Below are 20,587 nucleotides of genomic sequence, written 5' to 3' on the forward strand. Positions count from 1 at the left end.
AACAGGGTTATTTCATACATCATTCATAATGTGATTAGTTATGCATCTCCCCCCTATCATTTGCATTTCTTAGGATCATAGAGGCACTAGGGGTGTCCCTGTGTGCTCATAAGAACAGACTACTCAGCCTTTCCTTCTTGTCTACAGTAATCCTGTACGACTCTCCCCTATTCACATCCCTTCCTCCACAGAGAGCAAAAGAATGAGGTGGAGGGTAGGTCTGACTGTGGGTGGGTTAGTTAACAGTTAGAAGCTGGAAAACCTGTGTGCCAGACAATCACAGCTGTGTCTACTTCTGTCATCACAACATATCACATGCCAGTTGCTTGAGTGGGGAGGGGGAATATAATTGAGAATGGACAAAGAAGGAAAAAAACTGTAAAGGCATGGTCTTAGCACAGGCTTGGCAGTCAGGCAGATGTGAGTTCTAGTGCTGTGTAAGCATTGACTGTTCTTATTATTTAGTAAACAAATCTCTGTGTTCCTGGCCAAGTCATTGACCCTCTCCACCTCATCTTTCTCATCCGTAAAACAGGTTAATAATTAGAGTTATGCAACATTTGTCTGCGTTGCCTCTGCTAACTTGGTACAAACAAGGTCTTTGGATTTGATACACACAGGTTCACATACCCAGAGTTTCACCCTCAGTTTTGGGGTTGAAAGTTTCCATGATCTCAAAGTGAAACTCATGTGCAACTGATGTGTTTTACCAGGCTTCCTGTTGGAAACATGCAAAACGGAAGGCCATGTTCTCGGTGGTGTAAATTCATTGACTTCCATGGAGTTACCCCAGCAGATAATCTGGCCCTGAAAAGTTGCATGGTTTAGGTGTTGAACCATAACATTGTTAAAGAAATGCTTGGTTATTCTCACGTTACACTTGCTGAGTACCAGGAGGATTTGTTCAACATGTTACCCGCAGGACTCTTAGCAGTTTCCGGATGAAGGTGGACATTCCATTAGCCCCATCCTTGTCAGAGCTTTATAGGTCATTTTTCAGAAAGCTGGGTTTTGTTTTGTATGCTAACCAGGACTTGCATTGTGACAGAATGCAGGGCTACAGATAGAGCTGTGTGTTGCTGCAGGTCTGTTTCATAGGGATTTGGGCGGTCCTTCTTTCCCCTTTGATTCAAGAAGGTTCCAACTCCCTGAATTTCACTTTGAATTTCATATTCAAAAAAATCCAAAAACTCAAAGTGAAAAACTTTTGCAATAGCAAAGTTTTGCCTTATTAGGATTAAAGCCATATGAGAATGCCAAGTTCTGCAGTGTTTCCCCTTAAAGTAGAAGCCAGAGCTTGTTAGAAAAGTATACAAGTAGGTTTTATAAATTTCACTACATGCACATGCAGATGTTTGAAAAGTACATGCACAGATGATCTCATGCACACATGCAAAGAGAGGCCACTTTTTAAGTGCTGTTGTAAGACTACCTGTCAGACCGGCAGTGCAAAGTGTGTATTTGCTTTCCAGTAAAACATTGAATGTCTCACTAATATCTGTGCTTATAATATAATCTGACTTAGTTTGACATTTTTGTGATCTGTAGTGTCAATACCTAACTAACTTTCATGTGTATATTAAAATATTAGTACTGCATATAAGCAGACTGGGTAAACAGGAGGTACTAATCTAATGGAATGTACTGCAACACAAAATCAAATTACTGGCAGCTGGGATTCATGATCATTTACATGTAGGCATTTTATATCCCCGTTAAACCCAAGGAAGAGTCAGTTCATAACCAGTTGGTATTTATGTACAATAACTGTCAAATAAACACTTTAAATATGTAATTAAACACTGATTCTTGGGGTAGTTCACTTCAGCAGGGGTCAGCAAATTACTTTTGCAAGGTTTGTTTTAAGCAAACAGATTCTATAAAATAGAATCTCACTTAAACGAGATGTTTTCAGTTGCTTTGGTTGTCCAGCATACCAGATAGTACAGTCTTTGGCTTCATTTCTCTGTAATGATCCAGACCCTGATCCTGCAATTAGATCCTCAGTGCTGCTGTGGCTCCACATACATGAAGGGGTCTGCCCACATGGATCAAAATACAGGCTCAGAGCCTCAGTCTCCACTTTAACTTGTACAAAGAACTGGGCTGAATAAAGCTTCACCCAACTTTCTCCTTCTGGAATCCACCAAGAAACTGTTCTTTAGAGGGAAGGTAGATAGGAGAGATTTGCTCATTAATAAATCTGGATGGGGGATTTTATTGGAGCCAGTAGTGTTTATTTTCACATCCCAATTTGTATGGATTAGTACTTAAAAGATAAATCACCTTTTAGTCTGACAGTTTGAAAATAAAATCCCTGAAAGCTTATTGTTTTACCCCTCAATGCAATTCTGTAATATCAGTTGGCTTCTGACATTAATTTACACAAATGTTCCAGTTTACTAAAGCAACATGCACCATAGCGGTCTGTCAGCATCTCCTTCTTGTAAATCCTTATTCTCTTGGGTTTATAATGTGCTGAAATTAGTTCCAGGCAGAACTTTTGATATGCAAAATCCGAGGCCAAGAGAAATTTGTTTTCTCAGATTTACTTTGGCTGGAGTTTAGTTTAACTCTTTGTAGCAAGGCAAGGGGGGGAGGATGGGCCAGGCTAAGTCAACACAGCCTCATTCCCACTTCTACCCCGCACAGCAAGAATGGCAGGTCATTAGTTTTGATCCACAAATGGGTGGAGGTTGAAGCAGTATGGATACCTGCTGACAGTGTAGATCTCACAAACATACTATAGCCAAGATGTAATGCCTTATGGGATTAGTGCATGCTGACCAAGCTCCTGGTGGGAGTAAGTGAAGGGCTAAGAACAGCAAGAATGAGTAGGAGATTGTACAAACTATAAATATTTAAAAATCTGTGTAATATCAGTTGAGTAAAAGTAAATCACTTTGCTTCTCCCACTTCACCCCAGAAATCCATTACCGCATAGAAAATGCAGTAATAGATAGTTATAAATAATTGTTTCCCTCTATCTGTGTTTTATAATGAGCAATAGAGAGATCCTTCTAACCATCAACAGGAGATGAGAAAAAGTATTTCAGAACAATACTATTGAAAGGATACATTCTAATAATAATCCAATTTTTAAAAATTTAGTCAATTTGCAAACAAACAAAAAATTCAAGCTGGCTGGTCCTTTTAAATATCCAGAAAATATCGGACTCGTTTTTACTGGATGTAATTCTGGATTTGTGGTTTCTTTTTAACACAGTTACATATTTTTCTTTCTCTGCTAGGTCTAAAAAATTCCAGTCATTCATTGAGAGCTGCCTGGTGAAGAACCACAGTCAGAGACCAACAACTGAACAGCTGATGAAGCACCCATTTATTCGAGACCAGCCTAATGAAAGGCAGGTTCGCATTCAGCTTAAGGACCATATTGATAGGACTAAGAAGAAGCGAGGAGAAAAAGGTTAGCAGCCAAGCAGAAGAGGCTATTATATGTATTATGGTAGGACCTGGGACCTCAATCATAGACCAAGGCTCTGCTGTGTTAGGCACAGGATAAACACATAATAGAGTCCCTGCCCAAAGGACTGTGCCATGATGCTGTACTGAGATCAGACTATGCTTAGGGCTGGTCACAGTTTGAACATGAATTTTACTCATTTAGAAACTGATTTAATTAAATGGGTGCACGTATTTAAGTGTGGACACTCTTATTTTAAATGAAGGGTAAGCGATTTCAGTTTTGCTTAAATGAATTTCTTACTTGTGTAAGTAAAGTTAAAATATAGCATTCTGCACCTGTAATAAGAGTCCACACCAGGAGAGCTGCAGGGATCTACCAAGTCAGTTAAATCACAGCTCAGACTGTGTCAACAAAGCCAAAGCACCATTACTATTAGAACTGGTCCAAGTTTTTCATTCAAAACTTTTTTTCTGATGAAAAATGTGTTTTGTTCGGGGGCAGGAAATGTCTGCTTTCAACCCCCTTCAATTTTCTTAAGTTTTCGTTAACAACAACAACAAAAATTGAGACATTTAGAGGGTTGGTTTTCAATGAACACCCAGTAACTTGAAAAAAAAAATCAACAAATACTAATTTGTGTTTGTTTAATTTTTTCACAGGAACAAAAATCATTTCTTGGCCAGATCTAATGTCTATTATTACTTAGCATCTGATCTTGCACCACTGAAGACAATGGGAGTTTTACCATTCACTTCACTAGGAGCAGGATAGGGGCCTAGTGCGCAGTTGTAATGTTGAATCTAAACACTTTGTGAGTGTGCATTTATAATTGAGTATGTACGCATGTATACACACCATGCAGACACAGAAGGTGGAACCCACTAAAGTCATATTTTCTTATGTCATGTTATAAAATGGCACAACACAAATCATATTTATAAACTGTGCAATGGTCTGTACAAATAAAAACCAAGTCTCTGCCCCAAAGAGCTTACAACAATGTCTGCTACAGGACTAACCAATTGAAACAAATACATTTTCAATGAACTGACTTAAATCACATTGAGGCACAGTGAAGTCTCATAAAAGGAGGACTCAATAGATAAACAAACTTGTTAAAATAATATATTGCCAGTGCCAACATTTGCATGCGTACTGTATTCTATTTTTTATCTCAATGGCTGAATTTTTTGTAGAATCCAGCCAATTAACACATCACTATTTCTCTGATTTCTTTTAAGCAATATCATTTTTTCATGCTTAAATTCCATTTCCTGATATTTTTTTCAGTAAAATGAAAACAATAAAGCCAGATACTAGTGAAGTATTAAATGTATTTAGGCTGGCAAATGAAGGTTGTACCCTAGAGATGGAAAATAATTGGATAAATGTGAGCCTTTCTTTTCCTATAATTCTCTTCATCTGATAAAGATTCTACATTTCACTTATATCCCAAAAGAAATTGCAGAATGTGGTACAGCATTGTAATTGGGTATTTATGTAGACGCCTTCATTGACTGGGAAATATCAATACGGATATTAATAGGGGAGAGAAAAGTGCATATGTTAGGGAAAAGGAAGTTTATGCCTTTGAAACAGTATTTAAATCCCAGTTTCACAGGCTTGTTGCTGTAGAATTCTGCCCTATATCTTAACTTTTGCAAGAGTGTTCCTGGAGATGAGGTTTAGAAATTGTACTTTACACATTTGTCATTTGTTTAATGTTCTATTTTTATTTTACAAAAGGGTGTTGGCAGTTTCTATCTTTACATCAGCACCTTTCTGCTCTGTTGATATAGATCCGTGTTGAGTGTTGAATCGGGAACACTGTACTCAGAATTTAGACTGAAACTCCATCCTTAACTCATCCCATTGTGCAAAGGAGTGTACGGCATGTCAGACAGCCACTGCACAGTGACTGCTGTATTCTTAGTCAAAGCTGAATGCATTCAGCTTTCGACTAAATTTCCTTGGCTTTGTGGCCCTCATTTAGAATCAGACTTTTTGGGCAAAAAACTTGAGAATATTACTGATTTTCCCAGAATAAAATAAAATAAAACTCCCATTTCTATTCTCATACTAGAGCATCTGGATCTTCAAGCAGTAGAAAAACAAATGAGTCCAGTAAAGGGCACTAACATTCAGTTAAAAGAAAAGGAGTACTTGCGGCACCTTAGAGACTAACCAATTTATTTGAGCATAAGCTTTCGTGAGCTACAGCTAACTTCATCGGATGCATAAAGTGGAAAATACAGTGAGGAGATTTATATACACACAGACCATGAAAAAATACACATTGTAAGGAGAGTGATCACTTAAGATGAGCTATTACCAGCAGAAGAGTGGTGTGGGGGGAGAGAAAACCTTTTGAAGTGATAATCAAGGTGGGCCACTTCCAGGACTTAACAAGAACGTCTGAGGAACAGTGGGGGGAGGTTGTAGTTGTAAGAATGCTTGAATGCTTACAACTACAATACCCACCTGCTGAAGTGAAGAAACAGATTGACAGAGCCAGAAGAGTACCCAGAAGTCACCTACTACAGGACAGGCCCAACAAAGAAAGTAACAGAACTCCACTAGCCATCACCTTCAGCCCCCAACTAAAACCTCTCCAACGCATTATCAAAGATCTACAACCTATCCTGAGGGACGACCCATCACTCTCACAAATCTTGGGAGACAGGCCAGTCCTTGCTTACAGACAGCCCCCCAATCTGAAGCAAATACTCACCAGCAACCACATACCACACAACAGAACCACTAACCCAGGAACCTATCCTTGCAACAAAGCCCGTTGCCAACTGTGTCCACATATCTATTCAGGGGACACCATCATAGGGCCTAATCACATCAGCCACACTATCAGAGGCTCGTTCACCTGCACATCTACCAATGTGATATATGCCATCATGTGCCAACAATGCCCCTCTGCCATGTATATTGGTCAAACTGGACAGTCTCTACGTAAAAGAATAAATGGACACAAATCAGATGTCAAGATTTATAACATTCATAAACCAGTCGGAGAACACTTCAATCTCTCTGGTCACTCGATTTCTGATCTCAAAGTGACTATCCTTCAGCAAAAAAACTTTGAAAACAGACTCCAATGAGAAACTGCTGAATTGGAATTAATTTGCAAATTGGATACAATTAACTTGGGCTTGAATAGAGACTGGGAGTGGTTGAGTCATTATACTAAGTAAAACTATTTCCCCTTGTTTATTCCCCCCCTCCTTTCCCCCACTGTTCCTCAGACGTTCTTGTTAAGTCCTGGAAATGGCCCACCTTGATTATCACTTCAAAAGGTTTTCTCTCCCCCCACCCCACTCTCCTGCTGGTAATAGCTCATCTTAAGTGATCACTCTCCTTATAATATGCATTTTTTCATGGTCTGTGTGTATATAAATCTCCTCACTGTATTTTCCACTTTATGCATCCAATGAAGTGAGCTGTAGCTCACGAAAGCTTATGCTCAAATAAATTGGTTAGTCTCCAAGGTGCCACAAGTACTCCTTTTCTTTTTGCGAATACAGACTAACACGGCTGCTACTCTGAAACCTAACATTCAGTTATATTCCTAGATGAGACAGAATATGAATACAGTGGAAGTGAGGAAGAGGAAGAAGAAAATGACTCTGGAGAGCCCAGGTAAAAATCAGGTGCTCATTTCTCCCCTTGTATCTCTCTGACTGTGTACAAAATTGGTTAGGATTATAGGATTGTATGAGCTAGAGATGGAAAAAGACCAATTTGGTCATTGAGTCTATCCCATGCAAAGGTGGGATATATAGTCCCTCTGATAGATGATGCCTGGATATTAAATTGATGCTATGGCTCACCCTGACCAGAAGGCCGAGAAGAAGCAATACCTTATTTTCTTTGAGATTTACAATACCAGTATGCTAATGACACAAAGAAGCAGAGGTTCCATATATTGTACTATTCACTGGTGGGCATCGGTACACTGAGGGTTTAAAACTGCATTGATCTCTCAGTGATAATTATTTTATTCTATTCTTTCTTAAAAACATAAAAACCTAGGGTAATAACAGCAGCTGTATTTTCTCTTTCATATGTTGATATGTGGACAGCTGTGTAACTTGCCTGCTTAGTCACTGGCCTCAAAATTCATCAATGCGAGGCTGTCAAGGTCCTATCAGCAGTATCCACCCCCTAACATGTCTGAATTTCTATCCCTAATCTGACCAGTTTTTCGATATACAGATGAACATTTCCATATACTCATTTGGATCAAGCCTCTAAAATTCTTCTTGCAGTTTTTCACATCTCATATACATAAAACTGTATATGCAAGTATATTTGCATAAACAAACCAGACGGTTAGATGGCTAAGTACACAGCTTGCTTAACTAACCAGTTTACATGTTTGAAGGAATTTTGCACATGCAAATGTTTATGCTCACAAGAACCTAGATGTGGGAAACTGCATGGGCAGGAATTTAGGTGTGGTAAAATTGTAGGCTCAATTTAAAGACAGTTCTTGACAATGTGGTCCTTTATGTCCAAGTATAGCTCCCTATTTATGTGTAGTTTCTCATCATGAAACCTTTCCGGTTGCTTCTTCAAGCTAAACAGTGGTTGAACTTTCTTTTGATGACATTTTTAAGAATCATTGTAATTAGTATCAGGTTATTCCATTGTTTTACTGAGGTAATTTGGTATTTTTATTTCAATGATTCACACTAAATCTGCTTTGTGAACAACTAAATATAGTGCAAGCCACTGCAATGGAAGGGACTTTGGTTTAGAGACATAAATTACTAGTGAGTTTGTGAACAGTGTGATGAACCTCTCGTCATGTGAGCTATGCCACAAATTCAAGGCTGATCCACCACTAAGCTTGTTGTCTCCTGAACCCATGTAAAAAATGAGGCAGGAGAACAACTGCTGCATCTCACCCGGCAAGTCTCTGAGCTGTTCTGCCTCGTCCATTTGTGATTCCCTGGTTTCCTTCACCAAATACTGTGCCAGCACTTCACTTGTTATACTTTCAATGGCAAAATGCAAAGCCAAAAGGGAAAGGGAGTTAAACATAAATACACATGCAGAATTTCTCTGTCGGGAGCATAAACACATGGTTAGAACGCCTCTGATGCTTTTTCCCTGTGAAGCTCCATCCTAAATCTGCCTGGAGAGTCAACGCTGAGACGGGATTTCTTGAGGCTTCAGCTGGCAAATAAGGAACGTTCAGAGGCCCTCCGACGGCAGCAGCTGGAGCAGCAGCAGCGAGAGAATGAAGAGCACAAGCGGCAACTGCTAGCAGAGCGGCAAAAGCGGATTGAGGAGCAGAAAGAGCAAAGGCGAAGGCTAGAGGAGGTAATTACTCAGGGTCATGAAATGGGCTTTTAAATGACACTGCAATGGGTCATATTTTTTGAAGGAGAACTAAGATACTGCTCTCAACCTGTTTAAAAGGAATATGTTCTACCCTTGCTAGGACAAACCAAAATGCTTTGTTGAACATAAAGCCTGTCCATCCCTGTTCTATGTGTGGTCTTATACTACTCTTCACCAGGCTGTCCAAGTGCCTATCTCCTCTGAAGTCAATCAGGCTCATTTACAGTAATGAGCATTCATTATAATGAACAGAAAAGAGTCCCCAGAAACATTTGTCAGATGTGAGGTTCCCCGTAGATGCATTTTGTTCTAAGGTCTGTCACACACTAAAGTTTACCATGCCAGATTGGACCAGTGGTCCAGCAAATTCATTATCCTTCCTTTTGTGGTGGCATGTGCCTGATGCTTGAGAGGAAGCTGAAAATTCCCCATAATATCTGCACAGGTCCTATGTACCACTTAAGTCCATCTTAAGCCCTGTTATGCAATGATGTACATGGAGGGGGCAGGACAAATTCCTTTCTGGCTTCTGCAATGATTAGTTTATGTCCCTAAGCATGACATTTGATTCCCCTGGTCTTAGCATACTAACTACAAACATTTTTGGTCATAAAATTATCCATCCCATTTAGAATACAACTATAGTATTTGACTCTGCGTATCAATGAATCTCAGAGGCTGAGTACATACTGCATCAAGTATTTCCTTTTGCTTCAAATTGACCAGCCATCAGCTTCATTGAGTGACCCCTTTGTTCTTGTGTTACGGAATGGTCTACGAAAGAGTAGAGGGGTTTCACCTGTTTCTACCTTTTGACATGGTCTCTCATAAAGAAACTCATTGTCTGTCTTGCCCTGGAGTCATCCCAACTGCCTCATTTAAGGGTCCGTACATTAAGAGCAATTAAACTAGCTTTGCAAAGAGGTCACTGGTAGGAAAAACACTTGGCGGCAAATGGGCTATCAGGGCATCCACCCCATTAATTTGAACCAGCCAAAGTGTCTGTTATATTTAACCTAAATCTCCATACATTTTCTAGGCGTCCATTGCACTGGATAATATACCTCAGGCTAAAAGCTTAGACATGAAAGAATTTCAAGCAGCTGACTGTACACTTTGTAAGAGCAGCGGGTAGTTGTTCTTCAAGGTGGTTCTGTTAGCCTCCTTCAGGGCTGTAAATAGCAGAGGGGCAAAGTACAAGCTAAGCATTTTCCAGTCTGGTAGATGTGTTGGTCTGTAACATTGATAGTGTGCAGCATGTTCTACACTTGATAAATTGCAGGTCAGGTTTTTTCTTTTTTCTCTATACTGTAGATGAGTCAAGCGTAGCTTTGAAAAGAGGAATAGGATTCCACACACTAAAAAATCCCTTGCACTATCATAAGTGATTATTTGAGGACTATTGTATGGGAAGCTGACTCTGTCATTGTGCAAATGGATGTTACTGCAAGCAATAGAGAAATGGAACAGGAGCAGAATAAAAGCAGACACTAGATTAGCTGAAATCCTATAATAAATACAATACTTACTCAACTTAGTAGGATATTAATATGCTACCTTTAAATTGAAGCAAATCATTCTCTCTCTTCCCCAAACAGCGTTTGAATTTAGAGCTCTAATCCCCTTGGCTGGGCTCCATAGGGATCTCTCCTGTGAGGGGCTCATTTTATATTTGGGCCTGGAAATGTTGAACATGTTGCAAGATCAGTCCTCTAGTTTGTATGTGGCTCTGGAAAAGTCACTCCCTTTTCTCTTTCCATTCTCTTTCTATTCAAAATCGATGTCACTGCATCCAGCTATTGAAACTAATGCCTTAACTCTGGGTAACTGGAAAAGTACCCTGGGCTGTTCTCTCGTTGCCTCCTTCCCAGTCGACATGTCCCTTTAAAATTTTAGGTTTTAAAATCAGAGGGAAATATATTATGAGCCAAAGAGGTTGGGGAGACAGAAGGCTTTCAGCTATTTTGTCATGCCACACAGTGCAGGAGAAGGAAGTGCAGCCCTAATTGAACGGCATCCTCAACCCAAACCCGATTCCGATGTCAACGTTTCATTTTGTCTCATGCTCTTATTTCAAATGACTGCTGAATTTTTGTGAAAAGCAACTTTGTGCCTTGCTTCCTCTTACATCTGAGGCTGTAAACACCAAGTCTCTGCCCCCGCTTGTGTGTTCTCGTAGAGCAGACACAAGAAGCTGTGCGTCAAGCAGTGGCTAACCTAGTGTCTGAGAGTATATCTTGTGCTCTCAGTTGGTGTTTTTACCAGCAGCACAATTGTCTTTGTCAGGAAACTGGTGGTTTTCTCAAGTTGCTGAATAAGAGCGTGTCAGTGAAAACCCTCTAGCTGCTGGCATTATGAGTCAAACTAATATGATCTGTTGGTTTCACTGTTTGCAATGTCTTCAAATTTTACAACTGCTGCTGTTTCATAAGTCACTTTGGGTCAAATATTGAAATGTGGGGGTTATGGGCACTTGCAAAAATATCTTCATGTGGACTGGATAATTGCATGTATAAAGATATACTTAGGTACCCCAGATGGGGGTGGGGGGATGGGCTTGCAGGTGCACATAGATTTTTTTTTCACTGCCACCTTTGGGATCTGCTTGTGAAAGTGGAGTTGCCTATATGGCTGAAGATCTCTCTACCAGTTTTATACTGCCACCTCCAACCAATAGTAAGGTTATTCGGGCTTGTCTACATGGGCAATTCATAGGGAAGCTAGTGCAGAAATAGCAAGGGGGTGAATATAAAATGCAATAGCTATTCTGTACTCATTCCCTGTGTGGATGCTCTTATTCTGTGCTAAATTTAGAGTAATCCGTTTCCAAAGTGGATTACCCTAAACTGCACAAAGGCACTCTTGGTATGGAGTATGAGTTAGTGCAGGGAGCTAGTGTGGAACAGCTATTCAGCAATAGCTATTCCAGGCCTTTTCCCCATGTAGACAAGCCATTAGTGTTAGTAAGAAGAGAAAAAACAGTCTTGTTTATTATATGTATTGGCTATCATTTATATAGATGGCAAGAAATCAAGAATTGCTATAGTAAGGATTAAATAGAGTTTTTGAGGGGATGTAAACTCTCGTGCTTTGGGGTTAGTACCAAACTTTCCCTAGGGCAGGTTATTCCATAATTGCCTGCTGTGGGGTTGCATGCACCTTGCTCTAAAGCAGCTGGCACTGGTTAGATGGACCACTGGTCTTTCCACTCTGGCAATTCCTGTGTTCCTAATTGAGACATTGTTTGTTTTAACATTTTATCCAGAGCAGGCAGGTTTCTGGCAATAGATAAATCATCCATAGACTGTGCATTCTGTGTGGTTCTTGCCACTTTAATATCTATATTCTATAATATGTGTAGGTAGAATTAGATGTAGGTATACTATGTATATGCCATGGTTAGAAGGATGACTTTGTTTTGAAGTCACAGAACTAGCCCTGTATTTCCACAGTGGGGGTGACCTTTTATGACCATTTATATAGAGGAAGGGGGGAATTCATGGCATCTGTGACCTTGCAACAAAATCACCCCCTAACTATGGCATATAGCTGGTCTGTCTAGCCTGTTTATACATATTTCTAGGATGTAGCTATGAATGTAGTGGGGAATCTCATAGAACATATGTAGAAATCAAGGATAGGAAGACCTGTTAGGTTGGCTTGTCCTTCCCCTTGCAAATTCAGGATCATTCTGTACAATGTCTGTCTTATTCTAGTTTTAAATGGCTCAAGCAATAGGGCACCAAACAGCCCCTCAACGTGGCCAGCAAGCAGTCCCCACCTCAGTTTCCCCCTTCATGGAACTTCTTCAGTAATTCACACACACTTTTTCCCTTCACAGCCCTTCTCAGGTTCTGGTTTTATGATCATAAAAAACAAAGAAAGTTCTCAAGTTCCTCCTCAAGTCCATCCATTTGTTCTCTTACCAGGCCACTCCCAGACCTTTCCTGTCTGAAGTCCCAGGTTTCTCTGCTGGAGCCTATTCCCTCCCAGCAGCCTTTGCACTCCACTCTGGTCTCCCTGAGAACTCACTCTCTCTGCAGCTTCCTGCTGCTCCTTGTAGGGGAATCAGCTGAACCCTGCTCAGATATGCGTCCTTAATAACTAGGATTGACTGTCCCCACAGCCCTTAAAGGGGCATGCCTCCCCATTACACACTGCTAACATGGATTTTTTCCCCGATATTCAGCTTATACTTTCTCTTGCTTAGTTTCATTTTTCTCACATCTAGTTTTAGCCTCTAATATCATAAACATTTCCTCTGCATCCCTGGTATGAGTTCCTACAACTTCTCAATGGGCATAATTTATAGCAGGTATATTGGCATGCCATATCCCATTTGCACCTATTCCATTAGCAATGAACATTAACAAAAATACATTGTAGCAGAAAAATAGTGAAGTGGGGCTCAGTGAAAACAAAGTTGCTTTGCTCTCAGGGAGCTTGGCAAATGGGCTCCTTGTCCCTCTCTCCCCAACAATTAACAATTATAATTTTCCACTTGAGTTTAATGCTCATGAAAGGGGTCACAGCATGAGACCAGGAGACTGAAGTATTCTATCCACAGAAGAGGGTAGAATCCACAGAAGAGGGTAGTGCCCAATGTCAGCGTGCCTCAATCCTGACTGGTGGAACCACCGCCATGGGTGAATGGGAAGCTTGGTCTACATACCCTTTCAAGGATGCCAATTAGTGCCAACTGTGGTAATGATCACCTGTCCACCAGGGACTGGACTGAGAGCACCGAACAGTCACCAAAGGGTAGCAATCACAAGTGCATTGGGTTGGATGTCATAGCCAGTCCCTTGAGTTTGTTGCCCCCAGGAAGTTACTTTAATATTTGGAATTTGCTCTAGAGAGTAGCGGGCATTACCCCACTGTGGGGACAAGTCCTTTCACAGCAGTAGGGCATTCTTACTTTGGACCTGAGGCTGTTCTCGCTTGCAGCAGTTCTACACTGACTTTCGTTGAGTTACTCCTGGTTTATATTGGTGTAATTAAGAGCAAAATATGTTCTATACTGTTTAAAAGTTTGATTGGAGAGGCACTGGGCATGATCAGTGAAAATGTATCTTGATTGCAGCTCTCCATCAGCAGATCACTGTAAAAAGAGGAAAAGGGGAGCAGATTGAAGATGGAGGCTACTGATGATATTTCAAAATAAAATAAAATTGGCCTTTAAAACCCAATCTGGGTCACACAAACACCCTGCACCTGTGGCTCTTTTTGGGCTTGTAAGTCAGCCTGCCTAGTAGTGTCAGATGTATCAGTGTTTATAGAGAGTGTCCAGACACATAATAAATCCCTATAAAGAAGGCCAAGCTGAATGAATGAATGAGTCAGCTGGAAGTCAGTGCAGTGCCAAAGAGAATGACTTCGAAGGATGCTATGCTCGGGCTTCAGAAATGCCATATGGTTACTTATGTCATAGAATCATATTAATTAGAGATGGGAAAGGCCTGTCAGGGTATCTAGCCCATCTTCCTGTCATTTTCTATTGCTTTGTCCTGTCTATTTTTAAATAGCCCAAGACATGGAATTTCCAACATTTCACTAGCAATGGCCTCTTCCCCCACCTAACAGAGCTCACCATACAGAAATCCTTCTTCAGCATTTCTTTCCTTGATGTCATCTCATCACTTGTATGATGATCCCTCCTTTGGTGATCCTAAATCAGGGATTCTTGAACTTTTTCATCGTGTAGACCACAGCTTAGTAGGAAGACTTGCTCATGGACACTTGTCCTCCCACTCACAATCTCATGACATCCCTGTGACGCAGAAAGAAAATGCTCTCATGGAAAAAGTAAAATCAAGAAAGTTTTGAATGTTGTTAGTGATCTTTTAATGCAGTTCAGTTGATGAAACTAAAGAGGAGAGCCAGCTCTCTACAAGCCTCCAACAAGAACTTTGAGAACTTCTGTTCGTACCTGTCAAACACTTGGGGATATCCCCTTTGGTCGTCAATTAACCAACCTACATATATTTTATTCTTTTAGGCTGCGATTTTCAAAGCCAGCTAGGAAATGTAGGTGCACATTCATTTCAGTGAAAATTGTGCATCTAAATCCACTAGGCAGATGGGAAAATCTCAGCCTTAGTCTTCACAGTTTCTGTGATAGTTCTGTGACATCCCTCTCACTTGGTCCACATCCTTCTGGCACTGAGGTGAATGCATTATTCTCCTTCCTCACCCCAGAGCGGAATATCCTCAAACCTGCATTCTGCCAGGAGTACCTGACTTCAGTTTTGATCATGGGAAAATGACAGCAGTGAGAGGGCTGGGGTGATGTCTATCATAGCAGGGAGTGGGGAATATGTGATTTGGAAAGGCTATGAAGGGGAAGGAAGAAAAGCAGTCAGTGCCACAGAAAGGAACCACCTCCTAATGTCTTCTACAACTTAACCAATATTGGTTGAGGGAATGAGTCCTGTCCTTCCTTAACTATTTAGCATCAAAACAGTATTTGAAAAATTACTTGGAATTTTAGCTTGAATGTGGCTGAATATGCATCTTTCTCACACACACACACTACAGTGTGTCCTGAAACTGGCTTAATGAGGTCTTCTTAACGGAAGGATCATCCCTTTGAGTAAAAGAAACCTGTGATAGTATGTTATTAACTTTTAAAAGGATTTAGTGACACTTACAGCCAGAGCCTTTTGACTCGGAAGGTAATTAAAGTTCAAATGATGACCCAGGGACACAGAAATGCTGTAGCTGTGTTGGCAGGATTCCATCCTACAAGGGTGTACACTGAGATCACAGGTGCCGCTTAACTTTTCACATTTGTTGACTGTATTCGAAGCAGTGTGTCAGATTCTGTTGTCCATTACACAGCTGCAACTTCCAAGACAATGGAAGTCAGAACAGTGTAAATGAGAGCAGAATTTGGTCCAAACTCTTGTTCGTTAGGGAGCAAAATAAGCAGGTGCTGAAAATAAAAGAGAATTCAAGAAACAAGGGTCATCCTCTTTTTGTTTTATTGCGACAGAAAGTTTGGCACATGAATCCAAAACAGGTCCGAGATTTAATCACAAAAAGAGATGTGAAAAGACAAAAGAATATCAGAGCTGAATAACATCAAAGAAAATATTCGTATGGCAAAGAGTTATTTAGCTGGCTAGAACACCTTTTGATTTTTCCCCTTCTATTGTTGCTAAAAGATAGCTGTCTAATAACCGCCCTAGGGTTATCAGCAGGCATTGAACCCAGGACTTTCAGCACCAAGGCTAAGACTGCTGCCATTCCAACTAGTAGCTCAGCTGAATCAACACATCTCTTCAGTGCAGGCTAACCAGTAGAAAGGGACAACGTAGGTGCTGGAACCAGGGGTGCTACCACACCCCCTGGCTGGACGTAATAACAACCACCCAAATACATGGTTTCTGCCCTCAGCACCCCTACTATAAAAATTGCTCCAGCACCACTGGGGACAGACACATTTAGCCAATGTTTTATGTAGCCACATTCCGGGGCAATATTGTAGGTTTCTTTTCTGCTTCCAGGCAGAAAATATAAAGTTCAAATCTTTACAGTGAATACGTGAGACAAATCCGAGTGCCTTGTTGTATACCGGTGAACTTTCATTCAGTGCCATTCTAGGGCCCAGATCCTCAGCTGATAAAAATTTCTGTAGCACTGCTATTTATTAATCTAAATATAAACTAAAAGTATAGAAGAGCATCTATTCCACACTCTGGGAGCAATTGACAAACTCTTAAAAACACAATGCATAGGAACCCCAGCAGTCACCCACTCATAGATAGATTTATACCAGCTATGACTCTGTCCATCGGCATTTTCTTTTGCAGGAGCAAGAAACAAATGACTTGTTTAGATTAGGACAGAGATCGGCAACCTTTGGCACGTGGCCCACCAGGGTAAGCCCCCTGGCGGGCTGCGCTGGTTTGTTTACCTGCCTTGTCCGCAGGTTTGGCCGATTGTGGCTCCCACTGGCTGCGGTTCACTGCTCCAGGCCAATGGGGGCTGCGGGAAGTGGTGGCCAGCACATCCCTTGGCCCGCGCTAGTGGGAGCCGCGATCGGACGAACCTGCGGACGCTCCAGGTAAACAAACTGGCCCAGCCCGCCAGGGGGCTTATCCTGGTGGGCTGCGTGCCAAAGGTTGATTGATGATCCCTGGATTAGGGGAATGTTCACTAATGCAACTGCATTCATGCAAACCCTTAATGTAGAAACATTGTACCACTACCACTTACAGGCTCAGTCATGCTGCAGCCACACATCTATGCTAGTTTTGCACCTGGCTAGCTATGCCACTACCAAAACTCTTGGTATAGACAGGGCCATTGTTTTCATGCCCTCAGAATGTCCAGGTGGTGGTTTATCCTTTGCATTATTAGTTTCATGAAGTTAAAACCTGGGACAGGTGTGCAGTTCATGCAGAATTCTTTCACTTCTACTTAACAGTCACCTTTACTTCACATCCTTTTACCATTACCTTTGCTTTGTCTTTGAAAGCTTGCAAAGCTTATACTTTGAGCCTTCTGGTGTGGGGAGGCTGTCTTAGAAAATAGGGTCCTATGGGCTAACCATGATGTTCCCAGACTAAAGTTCCAACTCCCATTCAATGCATACAAAACCCTTATTCACAATAATGGGAAATACCTAACAGGCCCCTACGTTAATGGGAAATATCTATCTGTGTTCAAATGCCTGACCCATCTAAAGAGATGGTATTTCAGGCACGCTTCCTTGTTCACTGGTGGCCTAGAGTGATAGCATATCGCAAACACACTGGCACGCAGAATATGCGTTTCTATTTGTTACTTGGAGTTCCCCTTCTTCCTGTCTGGTGACTCATATTTACATTTGGTTGTGGCAGCTGAATTTTTCTCAAGAGCTGCTTCTTACGAACATTATTGCCTTTCAGAATTAGCCTGCGGTTTGTCCCATGGTGCTAGCCTTCTATGACTCAGTTATACTCCTGTTCCCAAGTGTGTCTAGTTTAGCAGAGTGAACTGTTATGCTTCTGAAGCCATCTTTTCATGCCAGGCTTCAGAGGACCTTCCCAGTAGTGGCTTTGCCTTCAGGTGGCTCCCACCATCAATATTTCAAACCTGTCCTTTCTAATTCTGTATAAATAGGATCTCATTGTGTCCTGCCAAAAAGCTGCATGTAGCCTCACCTGTGAAGCTATAGAAATACACTCACAATGAATTGGTAGTCTTGCCTTGGATGAATAAAAGATCTGTATCGTGTGAACATATACAATAAACCTGGGGCTTAGGAAAGCATTATCACATGGCGGGGGGAAAAAAGAGAAGATGGACAGATAGAGGAGAAAAGGTGACAAAAAAGCATCTTCTAATCTTTTGCTGCCATTTTCTGTCATGTTCCTGCTGCTCTGAATCCCTGATTGAGAGGAACCTCTGTTTCAGTCATTCCAACAGCATCGATTCAGCACAGCCAGAGCCGGTGAAATTGGCAGCTGCATAGGCAGGGGTAGATGAGAAAAAAATGCAGTGCTGGAATCTTCACCCACTCTGTCATGCTTCCAGGTCGTCTCCGAATGCCTGCCGGCTGTAGAAGCCGAGCAGTGAGTTGAAGCAATTCCAGCACCTCAGGAGACTGAGTCTTCTGCTAATTCATAGTATCTATGGTGAAATGGCCTTTAATTCACTCAGCTGTTAGCTGCAGTCGGTCATAATGTGACCTGACAAATGACTATCATGCTGGCAGGACGTCATGCAGTAGCTCGGTATTCTCAGTCTAGATTTCCAAACATATTTCAGTTTCACCATATCAGTCTGAGGAGCCAGGTGTTACTTATTTTATTCTGTTGATGTGTTATTAAGATAACAGTGCAATATTATAGCTAGCACTCAGTAGTTATTTGAAAGTTCAGATTAGTATATCCAGTTAGTTGTCAAATGGTGTGTTCTATACAGAGCGTTTTCATGAGGGGGGGTGTGTGTGTGTGTAAATATGTATGGTGTGTCTGTGCACACATGTAATGACAATTACCTCCATTGATAGAGTGCTTTCATTAGAAGGACATTTTAGGGTGTCAGATTGAGCACTCAGAAGTTAGGAACTCCCATAAATTATGGCAGCTGCTGCATTCAGCCATGTCCTGTGTATTTTATAGTATAGATTTTCACAACATAAAAAGTCATATGGAGTCAAAAAAGGATACAAATATATAAGATATACACACACACACACCTAGATGAAATATTAAATAAAACGTGGATAATGTGACTATGATTACACTGTGACATTTTTGTTTTCTGAACCCTACAGTTGTAAATAGTTTTAGAAAAATGTAATTTTCCTGCTCTGAGCAGGGTTAATAACACTGATAAAAAATGCCAGTGGCCGACCTACACTAACTTTCCTACCACTGGTTTCAGAGTGGTAACTGTGTTTGTTAGTCTGTATCAGCAAAAAGAACGGGGAGTACTTGTGGCACCTTAAAGATTAACAAATTTATTTGGGCATAAGCTCTCGTGGGCTAAAACCTACTTCATCGGATGCATGCAGTGGAAAATACAATAGGAAGATATATATACACAGAGTACATGAAAAAATGGGTGTTGCCATACCAACTGTAACGAGACTAATCAATTAAGGTGGGCTATTATCAGCAGGAGAAAAAAAACTTTTGTAGTGATAATCACGATGGCCCATTTCAAACAGTTGACAAGAAGGAGTGAGTAACAGTAGGAGAAAAATTAGCATGGGGAAATAGTTTTTACTTTGTGTAATGATCCATCCACTCCCAGTCTTTATTCAAGCCTAATTTAATGGTGTCCAGTTTGCAAATTAGTTCCAATTCTGCAGTTTCTCATTGGAGTCTGTTTTTGAAGTTTTTTTGTTGGAGAATTGCAACTTTTAGGTCTGAAATTGAGTGACCAGGGAGGTTGAAGTGTTCTCCAACTGGTTTTTGAATGTTATAATTCTTGACATCTGACTTGTGTCCATTTATTCTTTTACGTAGAGATTGTCCAGTTTGGCCAATGTACATGGCAGAGGGGCATTGCTGGCACATGATGACATATATCACATTGGTAGATGTGCAAGTGAACGAGCCTCTGATAGTGTGGCTGATGTGATTAGGCCCTATGATGGTGTCCCCTGAATAGATATGTGGACAGAGTTGGCAACGGGCTTCGTTGCAAGGATAGGTTCCAGGGTTAGTGTTTTTGTTGTGTGGTGTGTAGTTGCTGGTGAGTATTTGCTTCAGGTTGGGGGGCTGTCTGTAAGCGAGGACTGACCTGTCTCCCAAGATCTGTGGGAGTGAGGGATCGTCCTTCAGGATAGGTTGTAGATCCTTGATGATGTGCTGGAGGGGTTTTAGTTGGGGGCTGAAGGTGATGGCTAGTGGAGTTCTGTTACTTTCTTTGTTGGGCCTGTCCTGGAGTAGGTGACTTCTGGGTATTCTTCTGGCTCTGTCAGTCTCTTTCTTCGCTTCAGCAGGTGGGTATTGTAGTTGTAAGAACGCTTGATAGAGATCTTGTAGGTGTTTGTCTCTGTCTGAGGGGTTGGAGCAAATGCGGTTGTATCGCAGAGCTTGGCTGTAGACGATGGATCGTGTGGTGTGGTCAGGGTGAAAGCTGGAAGCATGTAGGTAGGAGTAGCGGTCAGTAGGTTTCCGGTATAGGGTGGTGTTTATGTGACCATCGTTTATTAGCACTGTAGTGTCTAGGAAGTGGATCTCTTGGGTGGACTGGTCCAGGCTGAGGTTGACGGTGGGATGGAAATTGTTGAAATCATGGTGGAATTCCTCAAGGGCTGCTTTTCCATGGGTCCAGATGATGAAGATGTCATCAATG

The 20,587-nt window shown here is 41.3% G+C and overlaps 1 protein-coding gene across 9 annotated transcripts in view; it reads left to right on the forward strand.

Moving 5' to 3' along the window:
• TNIK (TRAF2 and NCK interacting kinase) overlaps positions 1 to 20,587 on the forward strand; it is a 302,646-nt gene that overhangs the window by 209,194 nt on the left and 72,865 nt on the right. For all 9 annotated transcript variants that reach the window (XM_075132116.1, XM_075132115.1, XM_075132113.1 and 6 more), the window contains exons 10-12: positions 3,252 to 3,427; positions 7,012 to 7,078; positions 8,563 to 8,767. In XM_075132116.1, the coding sequence (XP_074988217.1) occupies positions 3,252 to 3,427; positions 7,012 to 7,078; positions 8,563 to 8,767 (448 nt within the window). The remainder of the gene's footprint in view (positions 1 to 3,251; positions 3,428 to 7,011; positions 7,079 to 8,562; positions 8,768 to 20,587) is intronic.

The sequence above is a fragment of the Caretta caretta genome, chromosome 9, assembly GCF_965140235.1.
Source record: "Caretta caretta isolate rCarCar2 chromosome 9, rCarCar1.hap1, whole genome shotgun sequence".
Lineage (NCBI taxonomy): Eukaryota > Metazoa > Chordata > Testudines > Cheloniidae > Caretta > Caretta caretta.